Source organism: Pelecanus crispus, chromosome 18 (genome assembly GCF_030463565.1).
Source record: "Pelecanus crispus isolate bPelCri1 chromosome 18, bPelCri1.pri, whole genome shotgun sequence".
In the NCBI taxonomy this organism is placed as follows: domain Eukaryota; kingdom Metazoa; phylum Chordata; class Aves; order Pelecaniformes; family Pelecanidae; genus Pelecanus; species Pelecanus crispus.
In genome coordinates, this window is record NC_134660.1 from 3,605,843 (window position 1) to 3,625,879 (window position 20,037).

The following is a 20,037-nucleotide window of genomic DNA, read 5'->3' on the forward strand; positions in this document are numbered from 1 at the left end:
TCCTCGGTGTGTCTGGGGTGGGGAGGAAACAGGCTGAACTGGCCAGGACCTGTGATCTCCTCTCCGAGTCCCATGTGAGCTCCAGGCTCCCTCCCCACCTCGCAAGCGACGCCTTTACGCCCACAGTTTGCAAATGAATTAAAAGCCTGGTCTGCGGGTGAGGGACGTATTCTGGATGCTGCAGCTAAACCCCACGCACTGTCTCTGCACTCGGAAAGATGAACCCCAAACTTCCCTACGTTCTCCTGGCTGGGGCTGCGGCGATAATCTTCATTCTCTCCTGCATGCTGCTGAGCAGGGGGAGGCGATCACCCAGCTGTGAATCCCAGCCCCGCATCCTGGAGAAGACGGGACCCACGAGCCAGAGCCTGGTCTTTGCCGATCTGACGCCCGAAGAGATGCTGCAAGTGGTGCGGTACCTGCAGGGAAACCTCGGGGTGCGGCTGGTTGACGCCTCGTGTGCAAAGCCCTCCGACAACTGCATCGCCTCCGTCGATGTGCAGGTCCCCGCCAAGGCAGAGGTGCTGCGGTTCCTGGATGGTGGGGGGCCTCGCCCCCCCCGGGAGGCGCTGGCTGTGCTGTACTTTGGGAACCAGCCAGACCCCAACGTCACCGAGTACGTGGTGGGTCCGCTGCCGACGCCGGTGTATCACCGGGACGTCACGGTGCAGAAGTACAGGGGGAAGGTGCCGTACCACCGCAGACCGATGCTGGGCAGTGAGTACGAGCAGGTGGGAGTGTTCTTACAGATGGTGGCATTTGCTGCAGCCCCAACCTTCCTGAAAGAAGTGTTTGAGTACGACGGCACCAACGTGGCATTTCAGACCACGGCCCCTCACGGGTTTCAGTCTGGAGACCGTAAGTCCTGGTTCATCGTGTTTCAGAACGTGAGCGGGTTCTTCGTGCACCCGGTGGGGCTGGAGGTGCTGGTGGACCACAGCAGCCTGGACATCTCCCGGTGGGCGGTGAGCAGGGTCTTCTACAACGGGCAGTACTACAGGGACATGGTTCAGCTGGAGAGCGCCTACGTGCAGGGTCGCATCAGCGTGGAGAAGGTGAGGAAGGCGCCGCGGGATGGGGACTTCTCATCCATGAAGCCCCGAGCACCTTCGGCTGCGCTGTTCCCTTTGCAGTATGAGCCCCAGGGTCCCCGCTACAGCGTCAGGAACAACCACGTCCTCTTCCAGGCCTGGAGCTTTGCCTTTGGGATGAGTGTGAACACGGGCCTGCGCCTGTTTGACATCCGACACAAGGGGGAGAGGGTTGCCTATGAAATCAGTGTCCAAGAAGCATTGTCAGTGTATGGCTCCAACTGCCCTGGAGGAATGTCAACGAGGTACATGGATGGGAGCTTTGGCATCGGGCGCCACACTTCCCCCTTGGTGCGAGGGGTTGACTGCCCATACTCAGCCACCTACGTCGACACACACTCTCTGTCTGAGACCCTCAGCCCCAGTAAGAGAAAGGCTTCCCTCTGCATTTTTGAGCAGAACCTGGGCTCCCCTCTGAGGCGCCACTACTCCAACTTGCAGTCGCTCTACTACGGGGGGCTGGTCAACTCTGCACTGGTCGTTCGCTCCATTGCGACCGTGGGCAACCACGACTACGTGTGGGACTTCATCTTCTACCAGAACGGGGCCATTGAAGGCAAGGTCCAGGCCACGGGGTACACAAGCTCCTCCTTTCTCCATGGGGATGGTCTGAGATACGGCAACAGGGTTTGGGAGCACACACTGGGTACGATACGCACTCATTTCATCAACTATAAAGTGGACTTGGACGTGGGAGGTAGGTCTGGGTCTTGTCTCTCCTTTGTGCCCTCCCCGAGTACTTTTAGACTCCCCAAAATTGACTTCTTTTTTGGTCCTTATACAGATTTTTCTTTCCCTGTGTGGGGTAGGATGGTGTGCTGACACAGAGCCGCTTCCCTTCTGTTTTTCGAGCAGTGAAAGGTGTTGTCCTACAGGGAGAGGTTCCCCCTCTGTCCCTCGCAGTTACCCCTAAGCATGTGCAGAGCTGCGGCTTCCTGGGCTGGGTAACGCCAGCACTGCCGTGTGCCCAGCCCGTGCCCTAATGGGACACATCCTTCCCCTCCTGCCTGGGCAGACAGACCCAGCCCCAACCTTGCCCCATTGGCCTCAACGCTTCCGGGGCTCTGTAGAAGTTGGGATTTTTCCCTCCGCCGCCCTGCCCCTGTCCTGAGCCCCAAACGATAGTAGGAGTCGATCAAGCTGGTTTGTTGGGATGTGGTTTCCAGCTCACATTCCTAATTCCTACAGCTTTGTCGAGCTGTTCCTGCTGCTCGTGTGCGAGTGGGGCTGGCAGCTGCCCTCTCCGTAGGGCTGCAGGCACAGCAGGCAGACGCTGGGCTGGCGGCCAGCTCTGAGCTTTGGGCTGTGCTGCATTTTGCCAGGGGTACAAGGGGTCCTTTGCTCACAGCAGCAACGGGAACGTCAGCTGCAGTTTTCTAGATCTTCCCCTACCATTTATGCCACAAATCTGTCCTCACATGCCTGCTGAAATTGCATTTGCTGCATGCTCCTGCCATCTACTAAAAATTGCCCTATTTCCTTTTAATTGGGAAACACAAATTTAAAGACTGTTTCATGCAGTTTTAGGATGAGTTTTGAGTACCTAAGTAAAAATGGAGGACTGCAAAAATGTGAGAACAGGGAAAAGGCAGATGAAATCAGAGTGTCACTGCTACCACTGGAAGAGGAGGTGTGGGGTTAGAAGTTTTGTTCACATCAGAAAAGGGAAGAAAATGAGCACGGTGGCGGTTGCTGGGCGTGGATCCTCTTCCATGGGGCTCGGGGTCTGGCGCTGCCCTCGATGGCAGCCCCGGCGCTCAGGCCCAAGGCGCTGCTCAAACCTTCCAGGATGGCCAGAGGTTCAGCTCTGAAATGGCCCTTACGCCAGCTGGAAACTCGCGTGGGGCCGAGGGGAGCGGAGCACGGGAGGGCGTTTCACCATACACCTCGAGCGCTCTCAGCCAGATCTTTGCCATCTTGTCCCCAGATTTATTTGCTCTTGTGCCCCTCCTGTTGCTCTGAGCCTCTGGCTCATGACTCTTCTTTGTGGAAAGACCTGAACTGCATAGCACTGCTCCAGTTTTGTGATGTGCAAATGTCTTGGAGCCTGGGCTCTTTCTAGTGCTTTCCAGCTCACAGGATGCATGCTGATGAGCACAAACACAGTACCTGGGCCATCAGGCGCTTGAGTTAATTAGACTGTGCTTGCACGGGGAAGCAAACCTGTTCTTCTGCACTGGGACAAGGTTCCTGTCTTGTCTGCACAGAGAGGGAGAGTCCCCATGGATGGTGGTGTCTGCCACAGAATGGTGTTGCCTGGGTCAGACAAACGTACAGTCATACAGCCACAGATAAACGTACACGACGTACAGTCACGCTGCCGTGGAGCTGCGGAGCGGGAACTGCTCTCACAGGCAGGAACCGGTGCTTGGAGCGTGGGGTATGGGAAGGGAGGATGGGGAGAGCAAGCTCTGGCTGCAGTGATGTCCGTAGGGAACAGGGGACTGTGGGGATGCTCCTCAGCGACTTTGCTTTGGCTTCGCAGGGGTGAAGAACTCCCTGGTGGCCCACGACATGGCGTTTGAGATGGCGCGGGCTCCCTGGAGCCCGGAGCAGCAGATAGAGCGGCCACGACTCACCAAGAAAGTCCTGGACACGGAGGACCAGGCTGCCTTCCGGCTCCAGTCGAAGATGCCCAGATACATCTACTTTGCGGCCAACAGCAAAAACAAGTGGGGCCACCAGCGTGGTTACAGGATCCAGATCACCAGTTTTGCGGGGGACCATGTCCCCGAAGCCAGCTCCATGGAGAGGGCCATCAGCTGGGCAAGGTCAGGCTGCTCTGACTGGGACGGCAGGTTCTCAGAGATGCCCCCAGCCCCGCCGGCTGGGGAGGCATGGCGTGGGTGTTCCTTGGTGGGGAGGCACAAGGCAGACGCTCTCCTGGGCTGGGGTTACTCCGTGGGAGCAGGCGTGTGCTCTGCGGACTCTCTGGGGAGCTGGCTTTTCGCTCTGCCCTGCCCCAGGGGGCTGCTCCCGTCTCTTTTCTTGTCCTCAGGTACCAGCTGGCCGTCACCCGACGGAAGGAGGAGGAGCCCACCAGCACCAGCATCTACAACCAGAACGACCCCTGGACGCCCACCGTCGCCTTCGCCAACTTCATCAACAACGAGACCATCACCAACGAGGTGAGCTGGGGTACCTGGGGCTGGAGCTGTGATACCCCACCCCGGGCTGAGCGGGAGCCCCAGAGCTGCCCCAGGGGCTGAGTGACCCTGGCGTCGCCCGCAGGACAGCGGGCTCAGCCGGGAGAGCAGCAGCCCCGGGGAATGAGGAAAGCGTGTTTGAGTATCCCCTTTTCTGTGTATCTGCTTGGTGCTTCGATCAGAGCATGTAGATCAGAGTGCAGAGCAGAAGCTCGTTTCTCCCTATGGAGAAATGCTGGCAAAACATCAGGAAAATCTCTGCGAGGCTGGGGCTTGGCCGTGGGGACCAGGGCAAGGGCCCTTCTGCTGGGTGGACGTCTGCAGCTGTGGCTGTGGGCAGCTCTTTGGAGGAGGGAAGGGATCATTCCCAGGAGGGGGAGCTTGGCATGTGGGAACGTGGCCAAGCTGGTTCCCCATGGAGGTCCTCTCCTGCTCTTCTGTAACTTTCCGTGGCCCCTGCACAGATTTTGGTCGCTCCCGCTCCAGGCTTCTGAAATAACCATGGTCTTGTGGCTCCTCCCTGCCTAGGACCTGGTTGCCTGGATAACCGCTGGTTTCCTTCACATCCCGCACTCGGAGGATATTCCCAACACTGTGACGGTGGGAAACTCGGTCGGCTTTCTCCTGAGACCCTACAACTACTATGACCTGGACCCCTCCATATACTCGCACGATGGTGTGTTTTTCACCAGCGAGCAGGACTTCACGGCGTGTGAAATCAACCCTATCGCATGCCTGCCCAAAACTGCCTCTTGTTTGCCAAACTTCCCCCCGTTCACCTATGATGGTTTCCAAAATATGAGCAGGCTTTAATGCTCCAGGATGGTGTTAGGAGACACAGTCAGAGACAAGAGGTTGACTGTTCTGTCTCAGATTTTCAGTTTTTTAGTGAAGTTGTCTCAATTTCCAGTTGTGCCATGACTTCATTTTTTATCCTTGCTTTTAAAATAGTGCTCTTTAAAAGGGAAGCATAATCTTCCTGGCATGGTGCCAGTCAGGAGTCTACGTTATCTCTGTTAATTGCTAAATTTGAGTCTGTTGCAGGAGGAAAGTGAGGAGAAAATCCTGTTCCTCTGCTGTAGAAGCAAGCGCTGTGTAGTGCCTAACTCAGGTTAAAAAAAATGAAAATTATTCTGGTCCAGTGCTCTCTCGAGTGTCTCATTCTTACAACGTACAGCAGCATCTCTGGGGGGGATGATGCTGGGTCTCCACTGTGTTTCCTGCATCCACAAACCAGCCCAGCAGCAAGGCCCTGGGTGCCCGTCCGGGCACGGGGATAGTCCAGCCGGAGGGCAGGAGGGATGGGCTGGCAACCCCGGGGCTCTGGGGGAAGGACCGAGGTGGGTGCTGGCACCGAGCTCTGTGGGTGCTTGGGGTGAGGCTGGGGACAGAGCAAGGACCTGCTTGGGCTGCAGCTCTCGGGCACTTGCTGCTGGCTGCAGGTGAGGGGTACAGAGGGGACTATTGCAGGGACAGGTCTCACTGTCCCTGCGCCAGCACCGTCCCCATGGGTGCCTCTGCGTGAACCAGCTGAACCTCAGCCCTGCGGGCAGCACGGGGGCCAGCTCGGCCCATCACCGCCTGATGCTGGCCAGGTTCACGAGAGCCCTACGCCAGGCTGGAGCCAGGGCACGGGGGCTTCACGGCTGGCGGTGCAGCACGGCCAGCGCCGCTGCCCATCTGCCAGGATGCTCGGTGGGCTCTGGAGCCCTTCTTCCCCCTCCTTGCACCTCTGTCTGTGCCAGGACATAGCCCACGATCAGCATCTTTGGGGCGGTGATGAGCAGCTGTCCCCTCCCTCCCTCTGGGCTGCAGGACTGGTGTCTTCCCACGTGTGGGGACATCGGCAGCAGCGTGTGATGCTGCGGTCTCTGCACAGGCTGCAGAGGCGTTGCTGGTGACAGCAGGGCCATGGCAGGATGGGGCCACGGTGCTGGGCTCAGCAGTGCTCTGCCTGTCTGGCTGTTTGCATCGGCAGGGTTAAGACTGGATGATCTTAAAGGTCTTTTCCAACCTAAACAATTCTATGAATTCTAATTCTAAGAGAAGATGGTGCAGGGAGATGCATTTATTTCCCCCAAGGCACTGGATCTGTCCTCTCCAAGGTCTGCAGCGTAGCATGTGGGACAAGAGAGGACGGACAGATGCTGAAGTATTAAGTTTACTTAAAATTATGACCCACTGGGGGAAGCAGAGCAAAGTTGCCTTTTATGGTTCCCAGCAAATCCCAGGCACGTTTGAGGACATCCCCCTGCGCCCTCCCTGTGAACTGCTCTGGGCTGTTCCCTGTTGAGAAAACAAGGGAAAAACCAAACCCAGCCACACCCAGCCCCTTCCGTCAGTGCGTCGCTGGAGGATTCTGCAGCTGGAGACCCGCTGTGCTGGACTGCGAGAGCTCCCAGTGCCTCAGCAGACATGAACGTGAAAACCGTGCTCATCCTCCTCCTTCTGGCCTTAGCCACGATATTTGCTTTGGTCTGTGTGCTGCTGACCAGAGGACGGGGCCCCAGCACCTGCCAGCACCAGCCCCTGGAGCAGGAGGCCACCGACGACAGCCAGAGCCTGGTCTTTGCCGATCTGACGCCCGAAGAGATGCTGCAAGTGGTGCGGTACCTGCAGGGAAACCTCGGGGTGCAGCTGGTTGACGCCTCGCGTGCAAAGCCCTCCGACAACTGCATTGCCTCCGTCGACGTGCAGGTCCCCGCCAAGGCAGAGGTGCTGCGGTTCCTGGATGGTGGGGGGCCTCGCCCCCCCCGGGAGGCGCTGGCTGTGCTGTACTTTGGGAACCAGCCAGACCCCAACGTCACCGAGTACGTGGTGGGTCCGCTGCCGACGCCGGTGTATCACCGGGACGTCACGGTGCAGAAGTACGGGGGGAAGGTGCCGTACCACCGCAGACCTGTTACCGGCAAGGAGTACGTGGATATCAACGCCCTCATCCAGCGGGAGCTGCGAAAGGCACCGCGCTTCCTCGCCACGTGCTGTGAGTCTGACGGGGCTGACCTGGCCATCCTCACAACGGCCCCGCGGGGCTTCAAGTCCGGCGATCGTGCGACCTGGTTTGTCCTCTTCCACGACGTGGCTGGCACTGGGTACTACCTCTCACCGGTGGGGCTGGAGGTGCTGGTGGAGCACGGGGACCTCAACGTCTCCCGCTGGCATCTGCGCCAAGTCTTCTACAATGGCCAGTACTTTGCCAGCACGGGGGATCTGGAGGATGCGTTTGTGGCCAGCTTGCTGGAGGTTGTCAGGATCAAGAAGCCCCGGGCTGAAGCAGTGCTGGGCTCGATGAGACCCCGGCACCCACCCAGCTCCCCGGGGCCGCTGCAGTATGAGCCCCAGGGTCCCCGCTACAGCGTCAGGGACAACCGCGTCACCTTCCAGGGCTGGAGCATCACCTTTGGCATGAACCCCAACTCTGGCCCACGCCTCTTTGACATCAGGTACCACGGGGAGAGGATTGTCTACGAGCTGAGTCTCCAGGAAGCCTTAGCCCTGTACGGCTCCAACTGCCCCGGGGGCATGTCGACCCGCTACCTTGACGGGAGCTTCGGAATCGGCAGGTTTGCCTACGAGCTTGTCCGTGGCCTCGACTGCCCCTACACAGCAACCTACGTGGACAGGCACTACCTGGCGGAGTCAGACACCCCCAAAACCAACCAAAACTCACTCTGCATTTTTGAGCATGACGCTGCCCTCCCTCTGCGGCGCCACTTCTCTGACTTGCAGTCCTTGTACTACGGTGGGCTGCGGAAAAACACGCTGGTCATCCGCACCATCTCCACTCTCATCAACTATGACTACATCTGGGACTTCATGTTCCATGGCAGCGGGGCCGTGGAGGTCCGGGTGCACGCCACCGGCTACATCAGCTCCTGCTTCCTCCACGGCCAAGGCACCGACTATGGCAACAGGGTTGGGCCCCACACGCTGGGGACGATGCACCTCCACCACATCCACTACAAGGTGGACCTGGATGTCAACGGTAGGTCTGGGCGCCTTTGTGCATGGCTGTGGGTCTCTGTGGGCTGCAGGTCTGCGAGGGGCGTGGAGCTTGAGAGGGTTTTACCTTCTGCTTCACAGGGCAGCTGAACTCTCTGGAGACCCAGGACATGGAGTACGAGCTCGTGAAAGATCCCTGGAGCATGCAGAACTCCATCGAGCGGCCGTACCTCCGCAGGGAGAGGCTGGAGAGGGAAGACGAGGCCGCGTTCCTGCTCAACACCCCCATGCCCCGCTACCTCTCCTTTGCCAGCCCCAAGCCCAACAAGTGGGGACATCCACGCAGCTACCGGATCCAGATCTCCAGCTTCGCTGGGGAGCACCTGCCCACCAGCAGCCCCATGGAGAGGTCCATCAGCTGGGGCAGGTGGGTGCCGGGGCTGGGGCGCGCGTGGTCCCCACCCCCTCTCCTCCCACCCTGCCACCGCGTCCCCGGCTGCTTCTGCCTCCTGGCAGAGTGGGGGCTGCTGCCGCCCAGCAAGCCTCTGCCAGGCTGCAGGGAAGGGTTAAACAGCGAACACGCATATTTTTTGGCTCTGAAGATCCATTGAAAGGTTGCTCAATGACATCTGTTCATAGTAGTTCACAGGCAGGAATCTGACCTTAGGAAAGATTAATTTAAAGCAATCATAGGCTGTAGGACAAGCTCCCAAGGGAGTGCACTGGCATCCCCAGGTCTTGACATCTTCATGTATGGACAGAATGTCTTTTGGAAAAATGCTTGGGCTAAACACAGAACTGGCTCACTGCCAGGGTGAAATTTAACAGCTCACATTCTGGGGGAGGTTGTGGGAGTTAAAAGCGGCTGTGGCTGAAGTGAGTGTGTCAGGCAGTGAGCAGCAGCATCTGTGCCTGGACGCGTTCGTGTTTTCTGACCATGCTGGAGCAGCCGTGGGCAGCGAGCGATCTCCCACGAGCCCGAAGGTGCTGCCGCTGCTGCCTGTCACGACCAGGCTGGTCCGTGCCAGCCCTTTCCCTCCCCGACCCAGGACAGGCTGTGTCCCCCCAGGCACATGCCAAGGATGCATCCAGCCCCAGTTCGCCGGTGCATCCCCTGGCAGCGATGCTGCCGTCGCCCTGCCCCACGCCGGCAGGGACGAGCCCCTCTGCTCCCTGTGCTGGCAGGTACCAGCTGGCTGTCACCCGACGGAAGGAGGAGGAGCCCACCAGCACCAGCATCTACAACCAGAACGACCCCTGGACACCCACCGTCGCCTTCGCCGACTTCATCAACAACGAGACCATCACCAACGAGGTGAGCTGGGGTACCCCGGCTGGAGGGGAGACAAGCACTGTGGGTGCTGCCCTGGCTCCTGCCCTGGGCAGAGGCTTCACCCATCCTGCAGCCAAACCGGGTGGCTGCCGGGCTGGAAGGGTCCCGCTCAGCCTGACGGGGTGCCCGGCTCCCCTCCTGCCCAGGACCTGGTCGCCTGGATCTCTGTGGGCTTCCTGCATGTCCCCCACGCCGAAGACGTCCCCAACACAGTGACCGTGGGGAACGGCGTCGGCTTTTTCCTGAGGCCCTACAACTACTTTGATGAGGACCCCTCGGTGGACTCGCCCGACAGCGTCTACTTCAGCAGCGAGCAGGACGTGGGAGCGTGCGGGGCCAACCCCCTGGCCTGCCTGCCCCCCGCTGCTGCCTGCGCCCCACACCTGCCCCCGTTCCGCTATGGGGGCTTCGTCAACATCAGCCTGGCCCCACCACCCAACGGGCTCTGACAGGGACGGGGACGCCGCTGCCCCTGTCCCCGCCAGAGCGGGTGGTCCATGTCCGGCCATCGGGCGCATCCTCGGAGGGGCTCCGGTAGCAGCGGCGGGCACGGGCTGGCTCTGCAGCCGCACCGGGACTTGTCCTCCCCATCCCTGGGAAGTTGCATGCTCAGGGTTAGGTTTTCGGAGGAGTTCAGCTCTCATTTCAGCACCGCAACGCTGCCAAAGGTGGACTCAAAGCATCTGAAAAATGGCCCCTATGAGTGATTTTTGGACACTCCATCCAGGAGGCCACCCAAAGGGCTGTGGGGTGCCCACAGCCGCTCTCCTCTGGGACCGGGGCTCTGCCACCTCCCCAAGGTAGGTTGGTGCACACCGGGCGATGGTGCTGGCCAGGGCTGGGCGCTGCACAAAGCCGCAGCTCCCCTTGGATCCGTGCTCCGCACTGAGGTTTTGCCCAGGGTGGCGGGAGCAGGAGGCATGGTGGCTGCTGTGGCCTGGCTGCAGCCCGGGGGCATTGGGCCGCGGGGAGCCAACAGCTCCAGGATGCTCAAAATGTCCACCCCGGCCCCACGGCTGCGGCCGCTCTAGGGCTGCTGGGGCCCAGGCGATGCTGAGCTCTGGCTGCTGCGGCAGTGCCAAGCTCTGGGGACAGGGACGGCGTGCTGGGCTGCACCAGGAGCCCGCGGGAGGAGCACGCTGCAGGACCACGGGACGGGCACTCTCCAGGCTGAGCTGCCCCGTGTCCACACTTCCCCAATAAACAGGCACTCGGGTGCTTTTTCTGACCAAACTATTGCGTAGCTCACGGGTGCTGCTGCAGCTCCTGCGGCTGGTGGCCAGATCCCCGGCGCTGCGAGCGTGCACCGGCCGTGCTCTTGGACCCCGGGTGCTGGCAGGAGGCTCCTGCCGGGGAATATGGGACAAACAAGGGAGTTAATGTGTAACGGCTGTACCGAGCCGCATTAATCGGTTCTGGCCTTGGCTGCCGCCCGGCATGCTCAGCCCCCACCGGCGCGGGGACCCTTGCTCCTGCGTCCCCAGCTGCATGCGCAGCCCTGGGCTGTGGGATCCCGCAGCCTCCGGAGCCCATCCCTGCTGCGCCGGGCTGGGCTGGGGACACTGAGGGGTTTGGTAAGGGCAGTTCAGCTCCAGCCCCACGGCCTGGCCCTGGCACGTGGCTGCAGATGCCAAGCGCTGGCCAATGTGTCCCTGGGGGCACGGTGGGCATCCATCCCCCGGGCCCCTCGCTGTGGGAGCTGGGGCTGCCCAGGGCGATGCTGTGATGGACTCGAGAAGCCCAAACGGCAGTGGCGCGTCCCCCCGGGAGCCAGCTCGGCTCGCTGCAGCGCAGGGAAGGGACTTTGGGCAGGAGAGGGCAGCTGGGGGGCATGGCTCAGTGCAAGGCTGCGGTGGTCCCTGGGGTGACAGCAGGGACCGTGCCCCAGAGGCACGGGGGGAGCAGGCGGGATGCTCCCTGCAGGGGGGAAGGTCGCAGCCAGCCAGCTCCCTGCCTGCCGCTGTGTGCCCACGTGTTTGCGAGTGCTGCCTGGACTCTGCCCGCGTGCTGACGCAGGTGAGACCAGATGCGCTCCCATGCTGGCAGCGACCCAGCTCGCTGCCCGCTGCCCAGCCCCAGACCTTGCAGCAGGCTGGGAACTTTCTGGATGAAACATCGGCACCGCGTGCGGCACGTTACGTTACAGCGCCCGCGCGCGCTGCGCCTCCCTTAGCTGCATCTGGTGCCTTGGGAATTGTGGGGACACCGTGTCCTGGAGCCAGCCGCTGCGGGCACGCGGCTCCTGGGCTGCCAGCTGATGCCGGGCTCATTGCACACAGACCCCAGTGCAGAAATAAAGCACCCCCATCTTGGCCCCGTTCCTCCCCCGCAAAAGGTTTGCACCACCCCGGCCGGTTTGCAATGCGCGTCCCCAGCCAGCGGTGCCGCCTGCACGGCTGCCCGTCGCAGGGGACGAGCCAGAGCCTGGCATGGCACTCCCAGAGCCGGTGGCCAAACCGGCCAGGATACAAAACCCCGCGGTGCCCAGGAGGTCAGCAGCCCCCGCCGCCCCAGCCTGCCTTGGCTCCGCGCGGCGGCTGCAGGGCCGGGGGTTTACCCGAAGCGCAGGGCACGGAGCCGGCACCGGGGAACCTCCACGGTGCGGACCCCGGCAGCGCCGGCACAGACCTGCCCCGCGGCACGTGCAGCCTGGCTGCCGCGCATGGGGACGGGGGCCCGCGCTGCTCCGCCGGCAGCACAGCTCTGTCGGCAGCATGGCTCCGTCAGCAACGCTTCGTGCTCGCTCCCTCGCCGGCCCCTGCCGTGCTGGGAGGCAGGAGGTGGCCGCTCCTGCCCCATTTCCTGGCCTCTCCCCGCTGTGGCCCCAGTTTTCCTGCAGTGACTTTTTCCAAGGGGCCTGGAACGCGCATGTCCCCATCCCCCAACACCTTTTGCCCCCATTTTCTGCTGTGAAATCTCTCAGGGAGAATTTATTACTGACTGTTTCAAAATATTTTTGACAAAGAAGCCAAGTCCGTTGCATTCCTTCACACTGGCCAAAGCCACTCTTGGTTGAGGACCCTGAAATGAGCTGTCAGGGAATTTGTTTTGCAAGAGTAATTTCATTTCTGTGCAAAGTTCTGCTCTGTTGGGTTTTTTTCTGTAGGCTGGGAGCTCAGTCCTGGGACGCCTGGGTCTGTCTCCGCTGGGTGCAGCGAGGCCGGGCTGGGAGGGACAGGGAGGAGCAGCCCCCGGCGGGGACACGCCTGCGGCCGGGGCTGATCCTGCAGCGTTTGCACGGCTTCCACTCCTTCATGCGATTTCCCGTTCACTGACGGCGGCTGGGAAATTGCCGCTCGGCAGGACCAGCGTGAGCCCCCCGGTGCTGCCTCCCGCCATGCGCAGCCCCAGGGCTCCCCCGGCCCCGCTCCCCAGCACGGCGAGGCTGCTCCGGCCGCGCTCCATCCCCGGGGACGGGGTTGGGTCAGGCTGGCCTGGGCCAAAAGGGTGCTGAGCGCAGGGTCAGGCTTTGGCTGTGCCCACGCTTCCCTTTGCCCCGGAGCGTCAGCCCAGGCGTGAAGCGAGGGTGCCTGGAGGGATGCCGGCTGCCGCCGAGTGATGGGCAGCTCCTCGGGGCCGAGGACAGGCTGCCCACCGAGCACGCGCGTTGCTGGTCCGTGACTGCAGATCTGCCCTGGCAGCCCCAGCCTTGCACCGTTAAACGCGAGGCAGAGCTCTCAGCATCCGACTGCCTTCAGAGCACAGGCATTTGCAAACACGATGCCTCTTCCTCGGCCTGGCAGCTCCAAGAGTGGGCCGTGCCTGTATTCCATGGAAGAAGGTTTGCCACGTTTTTGCCTTTTAGACCCGGTGGCTCCCCGGCTACGTGCAGGCAAGGGAGCAGGATGCTGCCCACGGCCCCCGCTGTGCAGCGCTCGCTGTTTCTGGGCAGGACTCGGCGCCGGACAAGACCTCTGCCTGCTCGGCGCCATGGCAAACAGCACACGGGTAGCGAGGGTAGCGGTTCAAGGATCTTGACCTGAACTTTCTCGAGGAGGGAGATAAAAGTGATGCATTTTCACTGGCTGCTAATCATTAACGCCTCGTTGCCTCTTCGCCGGTTTTGCTGCGGTGGGCTCTGGCTGGGCACTGACTGCTGCAGCAGGGCTGCGTGTCCGTGCGCCAGCGACCGTGATGGCTGGCAAGAAAGAGGTTTCTCCTGCCAGGCTGACCCTGTGTCCTCAGGCTCCTGGAAATAGCTCTCCATGTTACTCATTCACCGTTACCTCCCGGGCAGGAGCAGGACGATAAAGCTGCGGTGCCGGCACTGCTGCCAGCGACAGCACGGCGTGGCTGGGGCAGGGAAAGGCCACGGGCAGGGACCCGGCACCGGCAGGATGAGCGGTGTGTTCGGCTCCGTCCCCGAAGCCAGGGTCCGACGGGGCGGTTTGGTGCAGGAGGGGGTTAAGCCAGGGGAGCCGTGCTGGGAGAAATGCCTTCCCTCCCAGGGGACCTCATTTGCAAAGGTCCTTTAACCCCACAGCAGAGACCAGAAAAACATCGCTGGCAGCCAGGAGCTCCCCAAGCCTTGCTGTCTGAGGCTGTGGGGAGCTCCAGAAACGGCTGGAAAGTTGCCCATTACGCAGAGTCCTGCTTAAATCAGCCTGCTGAACGCCATGGCAGCGAGGTGTTTTTTCTTCAGCTGGAGGTTTTAGCTGATGGGGGGGTGGTGGGCAGCCCCCCCCCCCCCCCCCCCCCCCCCACCACCACCACGCACGACCCAGTCCACACTCCTGGCCACCCTTGCGATGCTCCGGTGGTGCTTGGAGTGATGGCAGAGGGATGGGAGAAATGTCACAGCTCGGGGCTGCGGCGGCTCTGCAGTGCCATGCACACAGAGCGCGGGTGCTTGAATCTCCCCCCCGATATCAGAGCAGACGCCGGGGTTCAGCAGGAGCAGCTGAACTGTTGTACCGGGCGGCAGGAGGAGCAGGGGCTGCAGGATCCCCCCGAGCGAGGCAGCCACTTGCGTGCCGTGGGGACAGCGCAGGAAGGGTTAAAGTGCTGATGCCGGAGCACCCCGCGCTCCACGCGGCTTCACACGTGCCCTCGAAGCCTGTTTTTTCCCTTTTACGTAAGTTGTTCCAAACATGTTTGTGACAATCCCCCGGTGATGCACCTTTGGCAAAAGTGGGTTTGGGTCCAAAGATCAGCACTGGGACAAGCGACCTGCCCGCGGCAAACAAGAGCCCGCAGAGTATAAAACCCCGGCGGCGCGGTGGAGCGCGGGACAGCCTGAGCCGCGCCAAGGGGCAGCGGCTGCAGAGGAGGATGGAGGCCGGCATGAACCTCCTGCACGACATGGGCATCCAGGCGACGCGCTGGCTGCAGGAGCGATTCCAGGGCTCCCAGGACTGGTTCCTCTTCATCTCCTTCGCCGCCGACCTCAGGAACGCTTTCTTCGTCCTCTTCCCTATCTGGTTCCACTTCAGCGAGTCGGTGGGCATCAGGCTCATCTGGGTGGCCGTGATCGGTGACTGGCTCAACCTCGTCTTCAAGTGGTGAGTGGCCCCGTGCCACGGCTCCCTCCGGGCGTGTTGGCACAGCTGGACTAATGCGGGCCAGATGTGCGCTCTCAGCCTTGACGCTGGTGTAAAACAAAGACCAGAGTTTGGACCCCAGCTTGGCAGTGGTGATGGTCGCTCTTCCCGAGCCGTGCGGCAACGGCTCTCGCCCCTTCCCAGAAGCCAGGCAGAGGGATAGAGCCTCCCGCAGCCAGCCCCCTTTGCCGTCAGCCCGCGCTGGAGTTCTGCGCAGGGGCTGCACAGAGCCCCCGACCTTGGGGAGGCTGCGGGGGTGACCTGGCACGGCTCTGATGTGCGGGATGAGGGCTTGGCGCTCCTCCAGTCTTTTAGGCGAGTGTTTCCCATGGGTAAGCCAGGACACTGATATCCCTTTCCTTTCCATGGCTGGTAACGCTGGCATCGCTGACGCAAAGGGAGCGATGGTGGGGAGCACGCGAGGGACGCAGGCACCGCTCCAGGCGTGGGACAGCCTCATCAGCTGCGTCAATGGTTCCATGGGGCTGATCCACCCTGGCACCACGGCCGGCAGGGCTCGGTGTTGGCTTGCAGCCGTGGGCGCCGTCCCCGCAGGCGGTGGGCTGTGGTGCCAGCGGCTACAGGGGCAGTGGACCAGCGCAGTGCCATACCCGCAGCTGCGTTTCAGCATCCCAGCGTTTCGGGGCTGCGTGCGCCCACGTGCGCAGGCTGCGCCCCACATCCCTGCAGCAGGACCCACAGTGTGGCTGGGGGGGGTGTGCTGGCTGCCCCTGCTCTGCGCCTGCCTCACAGCTCAAATCCCCCGGGCTGCCCACACTGCCTGCATGTGTGACAGGGACGGGTGGCCTCTGCCTCTCATACCACCATGAGACAGTTGCTGTCAGCCTGAAAAAGACTTAGAGGGAGCAGGCACCGCTCCTCTTTCTCAGTGTGTTGACTTGCTCCCAGGAAGCCCTTCAGGGGCTGGGGACACAGACAGGCAGTGTCGGCTGTTGGGACCAAGCATCCAGCTGGACGCCGTGTCTGTCGGGACACCCTGGACCATTCATGGGTTCTTTGCCTCTTCCAGCTCCCAGGCCAGAGCTGAAACTGCAGCCGTGCCCACCTGCTCCAGTGCCTGGGACCCCTACAGCACCCGTTCTCCTTTCTTTTCAGGATCCTCTTTGGGGAGAGACCATACTGGTGGGTCCATGAGACCGACTATTACAGCAACACCTCTGCCCCAGAGATCCAGCAGTTCCCGCTCACCTGCGAGACCGGCCCCGGTAAGGTCCCCCAGCCCCAGTAAGGTCCCCCAGCCCCGGCAGGGCCAGCGGGTGCTTGCCCAGGGGCACCTGCACACGCAGCTCCCCACCCTGGGTCTTGGTTCCCGCAGGGAGGGGGGGTGCTGGCATGGCCGGGGCCGCGGCTGGCAGCCCACCGGCAGCGAACGCCCCTAGCTAGCCCTTGAGACAGCGCCGTTGTCACCGAGCCGCGGCGCTGGGGACGCTGGCCGTGCCTGCAGTGGGTGGAGGCACAGCAGCCCCTGCGCAGAGCAGACCTTGACCCTCGGCGCAGACGTGGCGGTTCAGCACAAACCCCTGCCTGTGCTCAGCCACAGCCTTGGCCCGTGCCGGGGTCGTGCTCTGCCCTCCAGCCCCGAACGCGGGCAGCTGCTCTGTGGGGAAGGGGTTTGCCTGTTTCCGGAGCAGTTCTGGCTGTACTTCACCAGTGGCTTTCCATGGGAGCTGGGGAAGGGCTGCAGGCATCCCGGCACGCTCAGCACAAGCCGTCAGGGATGGTCAGTGCCCTCTGCCCAGTCTTGCCCGCAGACAGGCTGCGGAGCCAGAGCCGTGCTCCCACGCTGTCCCCTGCTCCAACCTTGCCTGCACCTGGGGATGGAGCTGGGTGCCTGCCGCAGAGGCGGCACTGCGGCTGCTGAGGGACAGGTGCTGGGTGCCATGCCACCTGGTGCCGCAGCCCCCGGGGCCTGGGTTGAGGCGTGGGACCCCCCCGGGCACGAGGGCGCAGCCCACTCCGAAGGGGGGTCTGACCTGGGGCTCTCTTCTTGCCCAGGGAGCCCCTCCGGCCACGCCATGGGCGCAGCGGGTGTGTACTACGTCATGGTGACGGCCCTCCTCTCCACTGCCATGGGGAACAAGCAGACGAGGACGCTCAAATACTGGTAAGCTGTGCGCCGAAACCCCCCGTGCTGGGCAGAGGCTGCTCCAGAGCCGACGGGCGCGCAGTCGAGCCCTTCGAGGCACAAGGCTGTGGGCAGGCAGTCGGGCCGTGGCACCCCAGGTGGGGTGTGCACGAGGCCGGGCTCGGCGGGCGGCCAGGCACTGCTCGGGGTACGCGATGGTGGCAGCGTGAGCCAAGCCTGGCACCGATGTGGCCGCTTGCCCCTTGCAGGGTGCTGTGGACGGTGCTTTGGACGGGGTTCTGGGCAGTTCAAGTCTGCGTCTGCCTGTCCCGAGTCTTCATTGCCGCCCACTTCCCCCATCAAGTCATCGCGGGGGTCATCTCGGGTGAGTGCATCAGATCCCGCTCCGTCCCCCTTCCCCATGGCACCGCGGTGCTGGACCGCGGCACCCACAGCACTGGCCAGGAAGGGTGCACGGCCTGATGGATGCGTGCGGGGTCGTGATGCAAAGCTGCGTCCATGGCTCTGCAGTTACTGCCCTCATCGTACGGGCAGGATGCCCTCCAGGACGTGCCTTTGTCCCTATCCCATTCGAGGCACAAGTCCCACTTGGGTGGGCAGGGCATTGCCAGCAGCTGCTGGGCTCTGAGGGACAGCGAACATGGCCCGAAGGCACAAGCAGGGCAGGTTTGGGGTGTGAAAGGGTCGTCATGGGGCAAGAGAGCAGAATCGGCTGTCTGTGAGCAATGGGGCGCAGCGGTGGCCATCGGGGCAGTCAGCCCCGCACGGGAGCGCCTGGGTAGCCCCCGGCACATTTCCCCCGCTGGAGTGCCCAGGGCTGGGGGGTCCGCTCGGCTCCACCGCCCCGAGGCAGGCGATCGCCCGCTGATCAGCACCGCCGCCTCTCCTGCTTCATTACCGGCAGGGATGGCCGTGGCCAAGACCTTCCAGCACGTCCACTGCATCTACCATGCCAGCCTCCGCCGGTACCTGGGCATCACCTTCTTCCTCTTCAGCTTCGCCCTGGGCTTCTACCTGCTGCTGCGGGCACTCGGCGTGGACTTGCTCTGGACGCTGGAGAAGGCGCAGAGGTGGTGCGCCCACCCCGAGTGGGTCCACATCGACACCACCCCCTTCGCCAGCCTCCTCCGTAACCTGGGCATCCTCTTTGGGCTGGGGCTGGCCCACAACTCCCACATGTACCTGGAGAGCTGCCGGGGGAAGCAGGGCCAGCAGCTGCCCTTCCGCCTGGGCTGCATCGCCGCCTCCCTCCTCGTCCTACACCTCTTCGACGCCTTCAAGCCGCCCTCCCACATGCAGTTGCTCTTCTACTTCCTCTCCTTCTGCAAGAGCGCAGCCGTGCCGCTGGCAACAGTCGGCCTCATCCCCTACTGCGTCTCCCAGCTCCTGGCCACGCAGGACAAGAAGGCTGTCTAGGGTGGTCCCCACAGGTAGTGGTGTGCCCGGGCAGGCGGCTGCCCCGGCTCTGGGCTCGGGGGTGGTCACCGGACCGTGGGTGCATCCCAGCTGCTGTTTGCTCCCTGCTAAATCTGCACAGACTGACTCCACGCCGGGAGCGGACTGCGAAGGCTGGGCTGGCGGTGCTGCTGGATGGCTCCCGCGGCACGGACGCACAACGCCAGTCGTGCCATAGGCTCGGGCGGGCTGTGGCCAGCTGATGGCACAGCGAGCCCCGAGCTCCCAGGGCTCTCCCGCTGCCCTTCCCGCACCCACGGGGTGGGAGTTCATCAGCCCGGGACCCGGCAGCAGCAGGGGGAAGACCCTGCGCTCCCCTGCAACTCATGGGGATGTGCCACCTCCATGGTGCTGGGCTGGGGACAGCACCGCCGGGAGCAGGGTGCTCACCCATGGGTGCTCGGGGTCTGCTGGCAAGGCAGCTCTGTTACAGGAACGGGCAGACGCTGCGATTTGGAGATAAAGCACCAGCTTGCGGGAGCCCCCCCCAGCCCTGAGGTGTTCAGTATTCACTGCTGTCTGAAGCAGCATGGGGTACACATATGCATATGTGTGTATATATATAAAATGCGTATCTATATACACATATGCATATGGGTGTGTCTGTAAACAAGAGGTATTTTATTAAAGCTGAAGGTGTGTTTAGCTGGTGAGTTCGGATGTCTCGCTGGCCAGTGAGCCAGGATGGGCGATTGGCTCCCGGGCGCCGGGGCTGCAGTGGGGGCTGCTGGTGGTGGTGGAGGAAGGACGTCTCTCCGGGGACGCGGCTCCCACCATCACCTGCAAGGCACGGTCAAAGCACCGGGAAAGGCAGCGCCCAGCTGCCCTGGTCCTCATCGCCTTTCACCCTTGGGTGCAGCCAAACTCAGCCAGCCCAGCGGAGGGGGCACGAGCTGCTTTTTGCACTGTTTATCCATGGTTTCTGGGTGCACCTTGTGCCAGGAACAGGGACACGCTCGTGTCACCTCGCCGCTTACAGAAATAAGCATGGCTTTGGGACCGACCGGCTCGGCTGGGGCTCTGCTGAGCCCCCCCAGGCTGCGAGGAGAGAGCAACCATTCGGCTGCGTTGCGGGGTAGGTGCTCAGCGCTGGCTCAGCCTCCAGGCACCGCTCGCCCGAACGCAGTTCTGCCCGGGCTGCAGGAAGCGGCTGCATCAACGCGGGGTCAAGCTGCTTTGCTGCCGCCAGCTCGGCTCTCCCAGCAGATGCGTCCCGGCCCTCCTGCCTCAGTACTGGGCTTGTTAGCAGGAAGCTGCCTCAGTACTGGGCTTGTTAGCAGGAAGCCGGCTGCGGGCTCACCCTGCTGACTTCAAAGCCATACAGGCTGTACAGCCTGCCAATTAACTCAGTAAACATCCTCTCTCAGTCGGAGATAGTTTAAAATAGATATGAAGGTACAGATACTTTCTTCCTGCCAGACTG

The 20,037-nt window shown here is 62.3% G+C and overlaps 3 protein-coding genes across 5 annotated transcripts; all 3 read left to right on the forward strand.

Moving 5' to 3' along the window:
• On the forward strand, positions 1–5,358 carry LOC104024216 (amine oxidase [copper-containing] 3). 3 transcript variants are annotated; one of them, XM_075722898.1, is made up of 5 exons: positions 685–1,055; positions 1,188–1,788; positions 3,577–3,862; positions 4,090–4,219; positions 4,766–5,358. In XM_075722898.1, exons 1-5 carry the CDS (start codon positions 708–710, stop codon positions 5,048–5,050), a joined length of 1,650 nt encoding a protein of 549 aa, XP_075579013.1. In that variant the 5' UTR covers positions 685–707; the 3' UTR covers positions 5,051–5,358. The 3 variants fall into 3 exon arrangements, with proteins under 3 accessions (XP_009491927.2, XP_075579011.1, XP_075579013.1); XM_009493652.2 differs by having other exon boundaries at positions 1–1,788; XM_075722896.1 differs by having other exon boundaries at positions 1–1,788; positions 3,577–3,780; positions 4,089–4,219.
• Positions 5,359–6,637: 1,279 nt separating this feature from the next.
• LOC104039084 (amine oxidase [copper-containing] 3-like) lies at positions 6,638–9,961 on the forward strand. The gene is made up of 4 exons (XM_075722895.1): positions 6,638–8,222; positions 8,321–8,606; positions 9,365–9,494; positions 9,659–9,961. Exons 1-4 carry the CDS (start codon positions 6,653–6,655, stop codon positions 9,959–9,961), a joined length of 2,289 nt encoding a protein of 762 aa, XP_075579010.1. The 5' UTR covers positions 6,638–6,652.
• A 4,822-nt stretch (positions 9,962–14,783) lies between these two features.
• G6PC1 (glucose-6-phosphatase catalytic subunit 1) lies at positions 14,784–18,575 on the forward strand. The gene is made up of 5 exons (XM_075722913.1): positions 14,784–15,013; positions 16,169–16,278; positions 17,069–17,177; positions 17,408–17,523; positions 18,064–18,575. The coding sequence occupies exons 1-5, from the start codon at positions 14,784–14,786 to the stop codon at positions 18,573–18,575; spliced, it is 1,077 nt and encodes a 358-aa protein (XP_075579028.1).
• Positions 18,576–20,037: the final 1,462 nt, after the last annotated feature.